At 44.1% G+C, this 16,921-nt stretch overlaps 1 protein-coding gene across 1 annotated transcript; it reads left to right on the top strand.

Annotated features, from left to right (window-relative positions):
* Positions 1-24: 24 nt before the first annotated feature.
* tmprss13a (transmembrane serine protease 13a) lies at positions 25-15,117 on the top strand. The gene is made up of 13 exons (XM_083637089.1): positions 25-160; positions 3,958-4,126; positions 4,866-4,976; positions 7,181-7,354; positions 8,153-8,279; positions 8,719-8,814; positions 9,071-9,114; positions 9,504-9,666; positions 10,269-10,447; positions 11,447-11,545; positions 12,981-13,123; positions 13,726-13,881; positions 14,199-15,117. The coding sequence occupies exons 1-13, from the start codon at positions 146-148 to the stop codon at positions 14,211-14,213; spliced, it is 1,491 nt and encodes a 496-aa protein (XP_083493215.1). The 5' UTR covers positions 25-145; the 3' UTR covers positions 14,214-15,117.
* Positions 15,118-16,921: the final 1,804 nt, after the last annotated feature.

Genomic DNA, 16,921 nt, shown 5'->3' with positions numbered 1-16,921 from the left:
GGCTTGGATGAAGCCAGGGGGAAACTCAGAGGAGAGAGGGAGGAGAGAGGAGAGAGAGGTGTTTCATGTGACGCCAGCATGCTAACCACTGCTCTGTGACTGAGTGCATGCCTGGATGTGAAGAGCTCGTGCCCCGCTGAGTCCGATGGCAAAGAACCCGGTAGGTTCCCTCTTTGTCCACCTGCTTCTCTTCTGGGATCTGCTCCTTCTGTACTGCTATGCTCTCTGACTTACCTTCTTCCTTAATACTTTTTACATTTTCTTCTCCACAGACTGCTTTCAATCATGATTGTCTGTCTGTCTGTTTGTCTGTCTGTCTGTCTGTCTGTTTGTCTGTCTGTCTGCTTCTCACCACAGCTCCGCTCTCTCTGTTTACTCTGACTGTGTTTCAGTGTTTTGTCTGTAATCCAATGTGGCCTAGCTCAGCAGGATGAAGTATGTTGTTGTAAGTAATGTGTACTAGATACTGTAGGTCTCTTGCTTATACCATAGGCTTTACTAGTTGTATTTGACCTGCCTGTAGACCAGAGATGTAACTAGATGAACTGCTAAGAGAAGACAGTTTCCGCGTGGAGGGTACACTCAGTTTCGCTCAAATCTCCAATTGTCTGGGAGCTGAGACTACTTAGACTGCTGGGTTTATTCTGCCTTGACTTAGATCTAATGATATTACACTATAGACCCTACACATCATGTTTTGTGAATATGTAGCATGTACTTGACATTCATACAACTCAGTGGATTATGTCTTCATTCTGTATATGTTTGCCTGTTTTACCTATTTTGCAGGCAAAAGCGTTGAATAGAGACTTTGATTTAATTGAGCTCACGACAGTTGTGAGGTAGTGGCCTGACAGTTGTGAGGTAGTGGCCTGATACACTTGGACTACCTATTTACATCCAGTCAGTTTATCTTCAGCAATTATAGAGGGTGGGCAACTAAAGGGAGGGTCAGGAACATAATGCTTCACATTTCACGTTGAGTATCGCTTTGTGACTTATTATGAGTCATATTATTCTAGCTATTGTTCTGGTGAACACTTGACCTTTTAAATGTCATGTGAACCCCTAATCTTATAATTTTACGGTCATTTTCAGTGGTAATGGCACAGGACAAATGGTGACAAAAAAATATCCAAGTGGACTCCACTGGGACAATCACACTATAACCTGCTCCTCAACCTATTTCAGCTCAGCCATTGAGTCCATCTGAGTTGGGTGTTTGCTGCCTATAGGCACTTTTTGAAACTTGATCGCGAGGCAATAGAATTGATCTTATGAAACGGCTTTGTTACTGAGTCCACCCTCGGTCCCCTCTGTGTCAACCACACAGATCCAATCCTTTCTTTTTCCACACATGCTTTTTGTGCCCTCTTTTTTTGGTGATAGTGTAACCACACTGATGAATGGTGAAGGGTCACAGCTATAGGCCAAGCTGTGGTCATTGGCTGTTGGGAACGGAAGAAACTCCGAACAGACACATAGCCTGAGCGGCAGGGTGTGTTTTTTTTTTATCCCCTCCCCCTCTATAGGCCTTTTTTTTGTGATACATTATTTTTTATTGATTTACATTTTTCCAACATACAAAAACAAACAAACCGCAACCATCTCCAAAAACCAATACATACACATACACAAACAGATTCACTGTCAGAAAATAAATGCCCTCCACGCAGTACGCCCCCACCCGTAAACAAACAAGATATATTATTAGAACATTTTACAGTCTCCACCACTCGGCAAAGAAAAGACAGACGCAACCTAGCTATCATGGAGATGTCCATGTCCATCCCGCATGGCTTCAATGAATGCTGTCCATGCCGTAATATTTTCTGCTTTAGCGCCATGCCACCATCTCCATGACAGCCAGGTCCACAGCTGAAGATTAAGGCCCAGCAACAGCCAATGCCTCTGAGGATACATTCAACCAGGTCAAATCATTCAACAGCAAAACAACAGCAGAACAAGGGACAGTGACACTACGGACATGTTCCTGGCAACTTCTCTCCAAAATAAAGAAACGGCCGAGCATTCCCAGACCATGTGTATAAAGGTACCAGCTGGGCTGCCGGACATTATGGCTTTGAGATAGTTTCATCTGAAATAATTGACGAGGGGCGCAGTATAGTCTATGGGCGTAGTTATAATGAATCATTTGGTGATTGGGGTTCCTGGAAGATAAAATGATATGAATCCACACATCATATCCCAATTGATTATATTAGATAAGATCCGTACTCCAGCTAACATCGACTTGGTTTTTCTGCGGCCTTGGTGATAAAAGTATAAAGACTAGAGAACAAACAAAACGATATTCCAAAACAATATTCCCCAACTCAACTAAAGGTGGCCCTTGTGTGAGGCTGTGGTGTCAGGCAAATCCTATTTGCAAATGTTAGGTTAGGTTCACTTGTGTTCATGCAGGATATGGACATAACGATAACACTGTCAGCAGGTGATCAGGAAGTAAATATGCATTCTACCGGTTTAGTCACATCACAATTTATTTCAGAACTTCCTTGTCTCAGCCTAAGTCTTCGCAGGTCACATCCTTTACATTCCACATACCACAGAACTCAGCAAAAAGTGCTCAGCAGCCAACACAGCAGAGGCAGGTGTTTGCTACCTTGTTTGACATATCTTGGAATTCTCTGTGACAACATCTTGGTTAGCTAGTTTAACCACAGACATGTGACACCTGAAGAACGGGTCGAGGAGGCTGGAGTTGGTGATCATTAACGGAGCAGTGTGGAATGTACTTTTAAAATGCAAGTCATTGCTACTTTTCATAATAATAATTTCATAATTCATTATGGTCATGCCAATAAAGCCTCTTTGAATTTAATTTAATTTAATGTATAGGTGGGGAGAGAGAGGGAGAGAGGGGGGAGCGATCAGATCATGGTTTTCAGGACATTACTCTTACAATCATTTCATGGAGACTTACCCTAACCATAACCATAATCATCATAACCACTTAACCTTAACCACCGACCCCTCAAAAAAACAGCTTTTTACTAATTGGGGACACAACTTTTGTCCCCAATTTGGACAAGCCGTCCCCAATCAACTGGTCCTAAGTCTGAAATTTGTCCCCGAAAGTAGCCTATGACAGCACTCACACACACACACACACACACACTGAGAGAGAGAGAGAGGAATCACTGCCAGTGTTGCAAACCAATCGTCTTGCCAAGAGGTGTCCTGGTGGAGCTGACTAATCTGCCTGTGTACGTGTCACGTTGCCCACAGTGCTGGGCCACCAAGCTACAGTATGTATGCCTCGCCCAGCTAGGCCTCACCCAGCCTGGGCGAGGCTACAGCTATTAGCTCTTCCTATTAAAACCCTGCTGTTTTAGCCATGATCCATCGCCCTATTAGTCCGCATTTGTGAGGCCTGCCTCTCCCCAGACTCAAATAGGATGTTGAATCGCTGCACGCACTCCAGAGAGAGATCTTCAGCATGCAGTCACGTGCATCAGTGTAAGAAGAAGTCCCATCATGGGTCTCTGGTGTGCCGTTGAGACTAAACCCAGGCCTCAGCTACAGTCCTGATGAAGGCTTTTGTCTGAGGAGGAGATAGCGTGAATAGAAATATGAGGAAATGAAGGGTTGAAACCCACTGGGTATTGATCGTTCACATGCTGTTGCCAGGACACACCAGGGCCTTTGTATGAAAGGTCATTGACTCAGGTGTTGCCTTCGTAAACGCAGGCTTGTTATCAGTGGTCGGATTAGAGGAGACAATGGGTCATCATGTGCCCGCTAGTGTTAACAGCCCCCAAAATGCACGTGAATGTCTATCTTCTCTTGTTGAATATAGGGATGGTGTCTTGTTTCCAGGGGTATTAGCCTGATACAACAAAGGCCATCACATCACATCACGTTTTACAGTGGATATAATGACGTCTGAATCATCCTCTCTTTCTTTTCCCTTGTTGACACCCCTCCTGTCAGAATGAGCCGCCTCCTCCATACTACTCTGTAGCGCTGTACGCCCAGCCCCCCCTCACGCCCAATGAGAAGGTGGTGTACGGAGGGGGCGTGAACCCCCCCAGCCAGCTGCAATACATCCCCCAGTACCCTCCACCTGTGGCAGCTCCGCGCGTCACACGACCCAGCCTACGTGAGTCTAGCAGCCCCGTGCCGCCTCCTCTCCATCTTTTCCTGGAAATACAATAGAGAGGCAAAGTGAACGTCACTTCCTGCTTCAGCAGCACTGTACCAGAGATTTTCTTTTCCGCCATTTATTTTCCCACAGACATTTGGTAAAATGCTTATAAGAATAGTTTTACTTGGTCAAACCAAACGGTTCAGCTATGTTTAGAATTTGGGAGAGACCATAGAACATTTCACTGGGACCAGAAACTTGAAAAGATGACGAAATCGAAAAAATATTTCTTTAAATCAGCAATTTTTTTTACGTTTTGGTCCAAGTGAAATGTTATGCGATCTCTCCTGTTTCTAAATCTATCTGAAACGTTTGGTTTGAACAAGTACAACTATTTTTATACGCATTTTACGAAATGTCTATGGGAAAATAAATGGCGGATGAAAATCTCTGGTACAGTGCTGAAGCAGGAAGTGACGTTCACTTTGGCTCTCTATGGGTGAACTAGAAGCAAGTCTACAGGGAACAAGAAAAATCTATATTTGTGTGAGATTTGCTTTACAGATAATGTAATTGTGTGTGTGTGTGTGTGTGTGTGTGTGTGTGTGTGTGTGTGTGCGCGCTTGTGTGAGTTTGTGTGTGTGTGTGTGTGTGTGTGTGTGTGTGTGTGTGTGTGTGTGTGTGTGGGTGTGTGTGTGTGTGTGTGTGTGTGTGTGTGTGTGTGTGTGTGCATGTGTGTGTGTTGTCTGTCCAGCCCCCAGTACAAAGAGGAGGAGATGCAGTCAGAGCAATTCTCAGTGTTACGGAGCGTCAGGGGGCATCATATTGTTGCTCGTCCTACTGGGACTGGCCATCTGGCTCGGAGGTAAATACATAAGTCTATTTAATCATACAGACCACCAGGCCCGGTTGTGCCGGGGCTAAGCCCTGGGGCCCGCCGTCTAGGGGCCCCGGGGGCCAGTGCACCTGAACGCAACATGCAAAATACCCGCTGAATAAGTGTCCAAATATTCATGTCATTCTGGCCAATACTCCACTTCTGTTATAACATTTCAGTCTGGAATATGGAATATCTTTAAATAATCTTTATGACTAAAAGGCTAAAAGTAATCTCATGTGTAAGAAATGACTGTTCTACATTGAGGAAGTTTGAAGTAAAAATGTAAATAATTAACTCGTTTGGTTTTGGATTTATTTAGCTTCAAGAGTGCATTTTTGTTCTTGTGTGACCCTTAACACAGGCTTTGAGAATCCCAGGCCACTTACTGATATATGCTTAAATACTTATGCTTAAAGTAACCCACCCTGGGGGTACGGTGGTGCAGTGGTAAGCGCTGTCGCCTCACAGCTCCCGCATGTCCTCGAGTGCCCACCGTCCGGGTGGGGTCGTCAAAAGGGCCTTTCTGTGTGGAGTTTGCATGTTCTCCCCGTGCCTCCCGGGGGTTTCCTTCATATAGGAACCCCCTTCACCAAAACATGCAATATCCTGGTTGCTAATGTGGTTCCTCCTCTGGTCGTTAAGGGTGCCTGTTCAGAGGGAGGGGAACTGGTTGGAATAGCGTGAACCTCCCACGTGCTATGTCCTGCCGGTGAAGCTTCCTCTGTCGGGTGAAAAGAAGCGGCTGGCTAACTGCCCATGTCTCGGAGGAAGCATGGAGCCAGTTTCGGCTCTCCCCAGATCGGCAGAGGGTGCAGTAGCAACCAGGATAAATAAATTAAATTAGCACTAATGGGGGATAAAAATGGGATAAAAAATCTGGAAAAATATATATTAAAAAAATAAAAAATAAATAACCCACCCAGTGAGAAAATGATCAAATATTGGTGGTTAAGACTGAATAATGACATCACAACTGTTAATTTAAAATTAGTTATTCCTCTAAATCTGGTTTCAAATGCCCCAAATTTCTTTGCGCCGGCGCCAGCCCTCGGCCCTCAGCAAAATGTGGCCCTTGGTGAAAAGTAATTGGGGACGGACCCCTGGCATACTGAATGCTGAAGTAGGACTGGATGCATAATGGTGATATGAGACTAGAAATGGTCTTAGATGTTGGATATGGTGATAAGTGTCTAGTATTCCTGGTTTTAAAGGCTGCATTACAGTAAAGTGATGTAATTTCTTATCAGACTGTTCTAGCTGTTCTATTATTTGCCTTTACCCACATAGTTATTATTTCCACATTACTGATGATTATTATTCATAAAAATCTCAGTGTATCTTGTGAAAGCACTATAGTCATCCCTACAATATTGTCACAATATTGATAGTTGGTATTTGGTCAGTTGTTATTGCACAGCTGTATTTAGTTAAGCAGAAGAGGAAAACCTGTACAAATTGTATTTAATATGGGCTATTTAAGTTTTAATTTACATGTATTATGCAGCTGCCTGTTTTACACAGAATTTGCACTTTATTTTGTCTTAATAAAAATGCTTATTGTGACATCTTACACATGGCTTTTAATGTTAATTTAAAATGAGATATTCCTTTAAATATGGCTAAAAAACATCCAAACGTCCAAAAAATGTCTATCTATCTACAGTCCCTTCCTTGCAGCAGGGGGGGGCCTTAGAAAATGAATAGCCCCGGGGCCCATGGTACTATTAATCTGGCCCTGCAGACCACTAGAGATTACCATTGATAGCCTATTTATTTGCGTGCGCGCACGTGCACGCACGCACGCACGCACGCACGCACGCACACCCACACACACACACACACACACACACACACACACACACACACACACACACACACACAAACACACGCACACACACACACGCACACACACACACGCGCACACACACACACACACACACACACACACACACACACACACACACACACACACACACACACACACACACATTATCCATGATTATACAGTATATCCATGTTAGTTGCCTTTGCATTTTCTTTGCTCTATTTTAATGTAATTTTCAGTTGACTAAAATGTTGTTTGCATGTCTACTGTATGTAGTTTCAGTCAACTATAATAAACCTTGGTATAAACACCCTCACACTCACACTCACACTCACTCCAACTCCCCCTCCTCCTCCACTGGCAGTGCGTTACGGCACCAGGCTGGCAACGACAACTATGCACTACAACGCCGACGACGACGACGTGGGCAGAAATGACAACCAGCCCAGTGTGCCACAGCAAGACATCTGCTCCAACACTACTGTCCAATGTGATGCAATCAGAGACTGTCAACTGGGCACCGACGAAACCAACTGTGGTGAGTGTAGGCAGACACACACGCACATGCTGAACACACCCCCAGACACAACACACACTCAGAGAGTGTGTGTCAAATACAGAGACAGATGGTACAGTAAAGGGGTGGGTAGACTAGACACCCGGACAGCCAGAAGGATATCCAGCCCGTCACAGGATCTTTGTGTGTTTATGTGTTAGTTGGGTGTTGAGTTCTCTATTGACTTGGTAATGATGATCTGAGCTATGGGAGACACGTATTGAAGTATTAACAACTGGCAAAACTTGCTGCTCCAGATGGCAGGGAGAGAGATTTTTTTTTTTTTACTTCAATACAGTCACATTTACAGTCATGAAAAGCATTGATTTCAAACATGTATTGTGCTGTATTGTGTGACCAAATTTATATTGTACTATGTGCATTTTCATGACAGGAACAAATAAATAAATAAATTAAATTAAATGAAACATGACGTCAGAAAACGGCATGTGCTCGTGGCTTGCCTTGTGTCAACCATTATGTGAAGCACTTTGAATTGCCTTTGTGTATGAAATGTGCTATACAAATAAACTTGACTTGACTTGACTTGACTTGCAGAATGTAGCATTATTATTTTTTTATTTTACCATTGATTGATTTTTGTTTTTCCAGTAATGTTTGCAGCTGTACGAGCGGCACACAGGCCTGAGAGAAAGATCAAAACCTATCGCATTGTGTTAAGAAAAAACATGGGGTTCCACTGAAGCCACTGAAGAAATGTCAATAAGATCCTCCTCAACCCCCCCCCCCCCCCCCCCCCTACACCTCTGTCTGCCCCAGTGAGGTTCGGTGGTGCCGGCGCTCTGCAGGTCAGGACATCTGAGGACGGCCGCTTCCTTCCTGTGTGCTACCAAGGCTGGGACCAGAGCTACGCCGACCAGACCTGCGCTCAGCTCGGCTTCAGGAAGTAAAACAAAATCACTGCTTCAACTCACACGAATTCAGCCTCGAATTCTGGGGCCACTGAACATAGGCCATTTTGCCAGTGATGTCATTGTCAGGCTCAATCATGCTGTGTACATTTATTACATCCGTTCACTTGATTTCAGAGAAACTAGTTCAGGCGAGTGATTTAGCTCAAGCCAGATTTCATCACTAGCTAAAGGGCATGCAGATTGAATCGGGTTGAGTCGATTCTCCAGAGCTCTCTCCAGGGCTCTCTCCAGGGCTCTCTCCAGGGCTCTCTCCAGGGCTGCCTCAGTGACTGTGACAGAACCTAAATGATATGCTGCACCACTCAGGCATTGTTTTAGCCAAAATGGTCTCTGTGAGTGGAGGTTTATCTCCTCTGATTCTCTCTCTCTCTCTCTCTCTCTCTCTTTATCTCTTTATCTCTCTCTCTACAGGTCCTATGACACCAAAGAAATTAATTCCCAGCAGTCCATTGGTCTAACATTGGCCAGCAGATCATCTTTGCCTATTCAAGGTCTGGTCAATGTCAGGTAAATAATCTGGCCATATTATTTCCCTGTTTCATACACAGCAGAATATGCACAATCACATTTTATTCAAGCTCCTTCTAATCTCATTTGACAGATTTTGTGGTCATTATATCAAAGCCTAATCAGTGTTAGTTAAAATACGGATTGACCGATTATACTGCTTTTCCAAGTGCTAAGAATACTGTGAAAACCACTGGTCAAATTGCATATTGGGATGTAGCCAAGCTTAATGACTTTTTTCTTGCGGTGGTGTTAGCGCTTCCTGCCCAGACCAGAAGACTGTCTCCCTACAGTGTGTGGGTAAGGAACCCTCCACCTGTTCCCATGTCATGTGATGTCATGTATCACAAACACCTACAGTACACACACACACACACACACACACACACACACACACACACACACACACACACACACACACACACACACACACACACACACACACACACACACACACACACACACAAACACACACGGACTCACAAGGTGAAAACAATACCAGCCATCGCTGTCATGGCTGGTAACAAATTGATTCAAATCACAATGTAATTTGCACCCATGTCTGCTTTGAATTCAAATTAAATGCAGTGCTTTGTACAGTTCATCATGTCATATGAGGGACTTTAGCTGTATCTGATTTGAGCAGAACATAACACTGACCTTGTATCTCATATCCCTCCTCATTCCAGACTGTGGCCGACAGCAGTCTCGATCCCGGATCATAGGGGGCAGCGCAGCCAAGCCGGGCCAGTGGCCTTGGCAGCTGTCCCTCCATTACAATGGATTGCACACCTGCGGAGGGGTCCTGATCTCTCCGGATTTTGTGGTGACCGCTGCCCACTGCTTTCCAAGGTAAGTACCAGTTGCTGAGGAAATTACACACACACACACACACACACACACACACACACACAAATCACGAAAGTTAAGAATATTCTCTTTTCAGCAGGGAAGTTATTGTAAAGATTTGAGTTTTGGGCAGTAGCGGAGCGTACACTGGGGCAGAGGGTGCGCCCGCCCCGGGCCCACATCCCATCCTTTTTTGCATGCCAGGCCAGGCCAGGCCTGAGTGTGAGAGCAATTCAATCAATAGACAATAACATTGGTGTGTTTAAAATGAGATATTCCACTAAATATGGCTAAAACAGATTCAAACATGCAAAAAAGGCAATTTTTTCTTTGCCGCCGGCCTTAATTGGATTTTTTATTTTTATTTTTTGGGGTGGGGGGGGGGGGGGGGGGGGCATCTAAGAGCTTCACCCCCCCCCCGGGCTGATAGGGTCGCTCCGCCCCTGGTTTTGGGTCTCAACTGGACATTTCAGCATTTCCCAACATTTGGAAAAGGTTGCAGTGGGATATAGAGGATTCAGGATACCGTACTTTCATATCGACTTGACTTGACTTGCTTCTACTGTACACCACCATCATTGACCTCTGCTCTCTCAATGTCACAGATCCACTCCTTCAGCTCTGAATGCAGAGTTATGGCGTGTGTATGGCGGAGTGGTGTCCCAGGACAGTCTACCTCGGCCCTATCTGGTGAAGAAGATCCTCCTCAACGAGAACTACAACAACAGGACCAATGACCAGGACATCGCCCTGCTCAAGCTCACTGCACCGGTTGCCTTCAACAGTCAGTCGCTTCTTCAGTTGATTTAAATAACATTGGGTTTGTCTTACTCTCATACCTGAGGCGGAGGGCAGAATTTGGTCTTCGACATGTAGATGTGTATTTCCATTTTCGCCCCTGGGTCATAAGATGGAAAAGTCAGGACACTCACTCACTGACTCACTGACTCACTGACTCACTGACTCACTGACTCACTGACTCACTCACTCACTCACTCACTCACTCACTCACTCATTCACTCACTCACTCACTCACTCACTTCCAGGCGTTTAGGTAGTTTAGTGTGAAAAGGGGCCGTAGCTAGGAATAGGAAGGTGGTAGAGAGAGGGGATTTGAGGGGGTAGTATAGGAAGGGGCCAGGGATACTCAACTTGCTTTGCCCGGGGGCCACTTTCGTGAAATGATAGGAGGCCAGGGGCCAGTTAATAAACAAACTATATAATTTTTTTTGTAGTGGATTGTAGGTTTTTGGGGTGTCAGTCGGAAGCAGGAAGGTACCACAGAGTCGGGATTCAAGGGGTGGGCAGGGGGAGTGGGTGGTTGGGTTGCGTGCATGATGGCATAAAGCTGTTAAAGGTGTGTGCTTGTTATATTGCAGAAGATTCTACATTTCAGTTAATGCAAAACTTCAGCACATACTGTATCAGAAGTGGCGGCATGGTGGAAGAAGGGTTCTGATATGATAGCTTCCTCCTTGAGTGATGTGTGGATGAAATGAATCTAATAAATAGCCTTGTCTGATACAGCAAATTAATGAGAGTACTGCTGTATCTTGAGGCTGTTCAGGCTAGGAGGGAGGGAAAAGCAGAGAGGCCAGGGTGCAACGCCCAGCTTCAAGACCCTGTTTCAGCTAGCATTCACCCTGCTAACATGCTAATGTTCCCCAACTAGACTTTGAATCCCTACCAGCTCTGATGGTGCTGTTCTGTAGCTGATCCCCCCCCTTCCACATCCACACATTTGTGTGTTTGTCTGAGTCTTTTGTGTGTGTTTGTTATTCAGATGCAGTTCAGCCGGCCTGCCTGCCAGCCTTTGACCAGAGATTCCCCCACGGAACCGTCTGTTGGACTTCCGGCTTTGGCACCACTGAAGCAGGAGCAGGTAGCCTGAGATATGGAGCATGGAGTGCAAACATATGCGTCCACTACATGACTATACTGTGCATGCATAAGAGAATAAAACATATGCATACACTACGACTATACTGTGCATGCATATAAGATAATAAAACATATGCATACACTACATGACTATACTGTGCATGCATATAAGATAATAAAACATATGCATACACTACGACTATACTGTGCATGCATATAAGATAATAAAACATATGCGTACACATGACTATACTGTGCATGCATATAAGATAATAAAACATATGCATACACTACATGACTATACTGTGCATGCATATAAGATAATAAAACATATGCATACACTACATGACTATACTGTGCATGCATATAAGATAATAAAACATATGTGTCCACTACATGACTATACCATGCATGCATATAAGATAATAAACCATATGCGTCCACTACATGACTATACTGTGCATGCATATAAGATAATAAACCATATGCGTCCACTACATGACTATACCGTGCATGCATATAAGATAATAAAACATATGCATACACTACATGACTATACTGTGCATGCATATAAGATAATAAAACATATGCATACACTACATGACTATACTGTGCATGCATATAAGATAATAAAACATATGCATACACTACATGACTATACTGTGCATGCATATAAGATAATAAACCATATGCATACACTACATGACTATACTGTGCATGCATATAAGATAATAAAACATATGCATACACTACATGACTATACTGTGCATGCATATAAGATAATAAAACATATGCATACACTACATGACTATACTGTGCATGCATATAAGATAATAAAACATATGCATACACTACATGACTATACTGTGCATGCATATAAGATAATAAACCATATGCATACACTACATGACTATACTGTGCATGCATATAAGATAATAAACCATATGCGTCCACTACATGACTATACTGTGCATGCATATAAGATAATAAAACATATGCGTACACATGACTATACTGTGCATGCATATAAGATAATAAAACATATGCGTCCACTACATGACTATACCGTGCATGCATATAAGATAATAAACCATATGCATACACTACATGACTATACTGTGCATGCATATCAGAAGCACACATGCATCATTCATGATCTCTCTTTTGTGCTGCAGATGAATCCATTCAATTCATTTCGAAATTGAGGTTTTCGTTTTCGAGAGGCAATTTGTTTCCCCTGAATACATGATGCTTTGTTTGGAGGAGAAAACCTGCAGGCTAAACAAATGTTTAGTATTTTAATCATTTGGTAACATAAATCTACATATAGGCTATAATGAATAAATTGCTGAGTTGGTTGTACAGTGTATCTGATCGACCTTATCAACCTTTTTTAGGAAAATAAACAAGCATATTGTTTTCTCTCCCATATACAGCCAGGGGCTCAAGGGACCTGATGGAGGTGACTGTGGACATCATTGATGTGCGTGTGTGTAACAGCAGTCGTGTGTATGCGGGCAGTGTGTCCAAGAACATGCTGTGTGCTGGGGACCTGGATGGAGGCAGAGACTCCTGTCAGGTGGGCTTCCAGCTCTTCATCACTCTTATACTGTAGATTCCACTATGACAAAGCAATGAAGTACATAGAACAGGTGAAATCAGAATACATACAGGAGACAGATTACATGCCTTTATATACTTTCTGCTTTTGTAATAGCAACATAATCTAATAAAGGCAACTGTCTGTCTGTCTGTCTGTCTGTCTGTCTGTCTGTCTGTCTGTATGTCTGTCTGTCTGTCCTTCGCATATCTCGAGAACTGTTTGTCGGATTGACTTCAAACTTGGGCAATGCGTTGCTGGGAACCTGTTTGGAGTGCGGTGCCGAATTCCACACAATTCGGACATGCGCATAGTCATAGTGCCACCTGCTGGCAACACAAAAGCAGTTTATCTGGAGAACCGTTCGTCAGAACGTCTTCAAGCTTGTGGAGCGCACTGCTGGGGACCTGAGAAAGTGCAGTGTCGAATTTTGTGCAGTTCAACCAATTTGGGTGGGGGGGGGGGCAGTGCAAGCAGGGGGAGGATGGGGGGAGAGCATGGGATAATTTTGTCCTGGGCCCGGGCAAGATACGGGCAGCCCTGCTTTTCATTACAAGTAAATCTCAAACGACTTTCTCCAGGGTGACAGTGGAGGACCTCTGGTGTGTCGATCAGCGGATAACCGCTGGAGCCTGGTGGGGATCACCAGCTGGGGAGCCGGCTGCGGCCTGAGAGACAAGCCGGGGGTTTACACCAGGGTCAACAGCTTACTGCCCTGGATCTACAGCACCATGCAGGTGAGGCAGGAACGGAGGAGAAATGGGTCAAATAAGGGTGTGTGTGTGTGTGTGTGTGTGTGTGTGTGTGTGTGTGTGTGTGTGTGTGCGTGTGCGTGTGTGTGTGCGTGTGCGTGTGCGTGTGTGTCTGTGTCTGTGTGTGTGTGTGTGTGTGTGTGTGTGTGTGTGTCTGTGTGTGTGTGTGTGTGTGTGTGTGTGTTTGACATCCACATCCATGACCATGATTCTGTCCTCCTCTGCAATATAGGAAAGATGCATTGGGAATGCAAATGTGTGTTATGCAACAGGGTTTTCACTATCTTATCCTGTACCTACAGCAAGAGAGACCATGATGTCACTTCCTCCCTGGTGGCATCAGCACATCCTCTCTCCAAAGACCGCTGGCGGCCTGCTTTCCCCCTTCCCCCAATGAACCTTGCACTGTGAAGTCGTCTTCGAGGCTTGCCTGGATTTACAGACGGATGAATGGATGAAGACAGAGACAAAGAAAGACAGATGGAGGAGAGGTTGAGCGCTGGCTTGGGGGAATAGTAGGGAAATAAACTGCACTTTAACACTGGACTGCTGCCTGGTGTTCCGCCTTCCGCCAGGTGCTGACTTTCCCTACACGGCTGTTATGTGTATTATGGGAATCTGATTATTACTACACACCAATCTGTGCACTGACTTCAGTGTTTCATTCTTGAATGATTAATATAGCCTACTTCCATCTCTTCCTCTGTCGGTCATACAGTATATTTATAATGTTTAAACCTACAAGTGTGCAGAGCTTTAAAGATGGCTGGCCCTTCTCGTTTTTCTGTGCCACTGAAACACAGTCCACTATTATTATGATCTCAATTTTGTTTGTGAGTAAGGCTCCTTTACAAATGATCTATAAATTGCAGAGGTGTTTTTCTCAGGGATACATCTCAGGGTACTTACTATACATTATCAGTGTTGACTGTTGTTGACAATCTGAAAGTTTAGGAAGAAAATGAACTGCATGTATCCATTATAGGGAAAGAAGAAAGGAAGTGTGACATAGCTATATTGAACTGGCGCTCTCTATAAATAACATAACCTCCTGTTATACTGTGAAATTCCTCACAAATTGTTCTTCTCACTCTGGGTCATTTTGCCTATAGCCTATGTTATTTATGTGCATTGGCTAGCTATGTTAATAATCTAAATGTCTAATAGTCTGTCTATGTGTACATTATGGAGGGATTGAGATTTATCAATAAATAAGATGAACGGTCATGGGAAAATATCTCTCTTTCATAACCCCATTATGAAGTCTAAATTTATATAAATAGGCCTATAGAGCTTAGCCACAACACCACCATCACAAGCGTTCTATAGCCTACTATTACCCATGGGGTGGGCACGAACGACGGCGCGTAAAGGGTCGACGACGGTGCGGTGCGTGGATGTGTGAGAGGAGAGAAACGGAGAGAGAGAGTTCAGAAGGGACCGACTGAATCACATTGTTGTCCATCACGTCTAGCCTACTCTACATCACGTAGGCTATTTCGCAGGAGATCTAGATGTGAGCAGCGTGCGGGGTTATTGACAGATGAGAGTACATTTGGAACAAAAGCATTGTGAGACAAGCTGCTGGTGATTGATTTTTGCTGGTGGATATCAGTTTGTTGTGCGACGATCAGCTGTGGGAATCAAGAGGTAAGTTGACAAGCGCGCATATTTGATGTAGGCTATCAATTTGATGGTATCATTGGGATTTAATCGGAAATCCTAGTTAATGAGTGTCGATCACTGTGTCGAATACTCAGGAGGAGGATGGCTGACTATAGATTTTTCTCACCACCTCTTTTCAATTAGGCTATCTTTCCTTTTGAGTGCACATCCTAATCTAAATAAATCATACAGTTAGACGCTAAAAGGAATGACCAAAGTTATATTGTACAAGGGAATAATAATAATAATTGCAACATTTATTATTATTTTTTATTATTATTATTATTATTGTTATTAATGCTCTTATACCTTGAGGGTGTGTCTGGCAGGCGCTCTACTCATCAGTCATCACCATCACTGTGTGCGCGGTTAAAAAATAAGGGAAAAAGCAGCTTCATATTTGCAAACATGTCTCATCAATGTGAGGATAACCAATGCACTTCCTCAGTAGCTATCCTCCTGTCTTTGAACAGTGAGATCAAAACTGCCTTGTCTATCAAATCGTGTATGATGTCATGCCATCATTTTGCAAGTGAAAGCGGTTTCGCTTTTCTCTTCAGTCGGAAGAAGATCCACAGGTTGAGGCACGCAAGAGTGGGGGAATGAAATGCGCAGACGTCACACATGCAGATTCTGCTGGCAATCTTTTATTCTAAAGTAGCTTAGCCCATGTTACTGACGAAGCGTATTAAAGCTGACAGTGTCATGTAGCCAGCTAGCATGCGTTTATGAGGTGCACGCATGGATGCGCCGAGCTCGCCTTTGTTGTAGGCGCGCAACTTCTACAGGTAGCCGAATTTAAGCAATAATCAGGTTATATAGACTATGTTTTAAATATACGTTTATATCGATGCGTTTTTTCTTTCTTTCTTTCCTTCATGCGCGACCCATAATCGGTATTTGTCATTCTGACTTGAAAAAGCTGCGTGCCACACCCCTTATTGCCTCGTGTGACTCCCGTGTCGTGGCTTTCTTGATATCAGCCTATATGATCTTAACCCAGTTAGTTGGACACAGTTACCATGGTAACTGGACGACGCACGTTGTTGTCATGTATAATTTGGGGCCCAAGGTACCCCCCAGCCCCCCCCCCCCCCCCCCCACAAGGTGACCTGTGCAATGGCCTATTTACCACGGTGTTGAAATATGAAAGATCACATTTTATTTGGCACTTTTTGAGGAACATTTCTGTAGGCTATTTATTCGAAAGACGTTTAAGTAGGCTATCACCAAACTGATGCCCGAACAGACACCTGCCCATCCTCAAAGGAGGGCTGAAAAGGGAATGTAGCACAATGATTGCCAGTCAACTTTGTTCTGTCAGACCTGCATACAAACACACAACACACAGGTGTGCAGC

The sequence above is a fragment of the Poromitra crassiceps genome (assembly GCF_964638095.1).
Source record: "Poromitra crassiceps genome assembly, chromosome: 5".
Taxonomy (NCBI): Eukaryota; Metazoa; Chordata; class Actinopteri; order Beryciformes; family Melamphaidae; genus Poromitra; species Poromitra crassiceps.
This window is presented reverse-complemented; position numbering and strand designations above follow the sequence as displayed.

Excerpts from the sequence above, each read along its gene's own strand:
- tmprss13a (XM_083637089.1), top strand. Across the intron at positions 9,115-9,503 it reads TGTCTCCCTACAGTGTGTGG|ACTGTGGCCGACAGCAGTCT; the intron begins GTAAGGAACCCT and ends TCCTCATTCCAG. Across the intron at positions 13,124-13,725 it reads GAGGCAGAGACTCCTGTCAG|GGTGACAGTGGAGGACCTCT; the intron begins GTGGGCTTCCAG and ends GACTTTCTCCAG.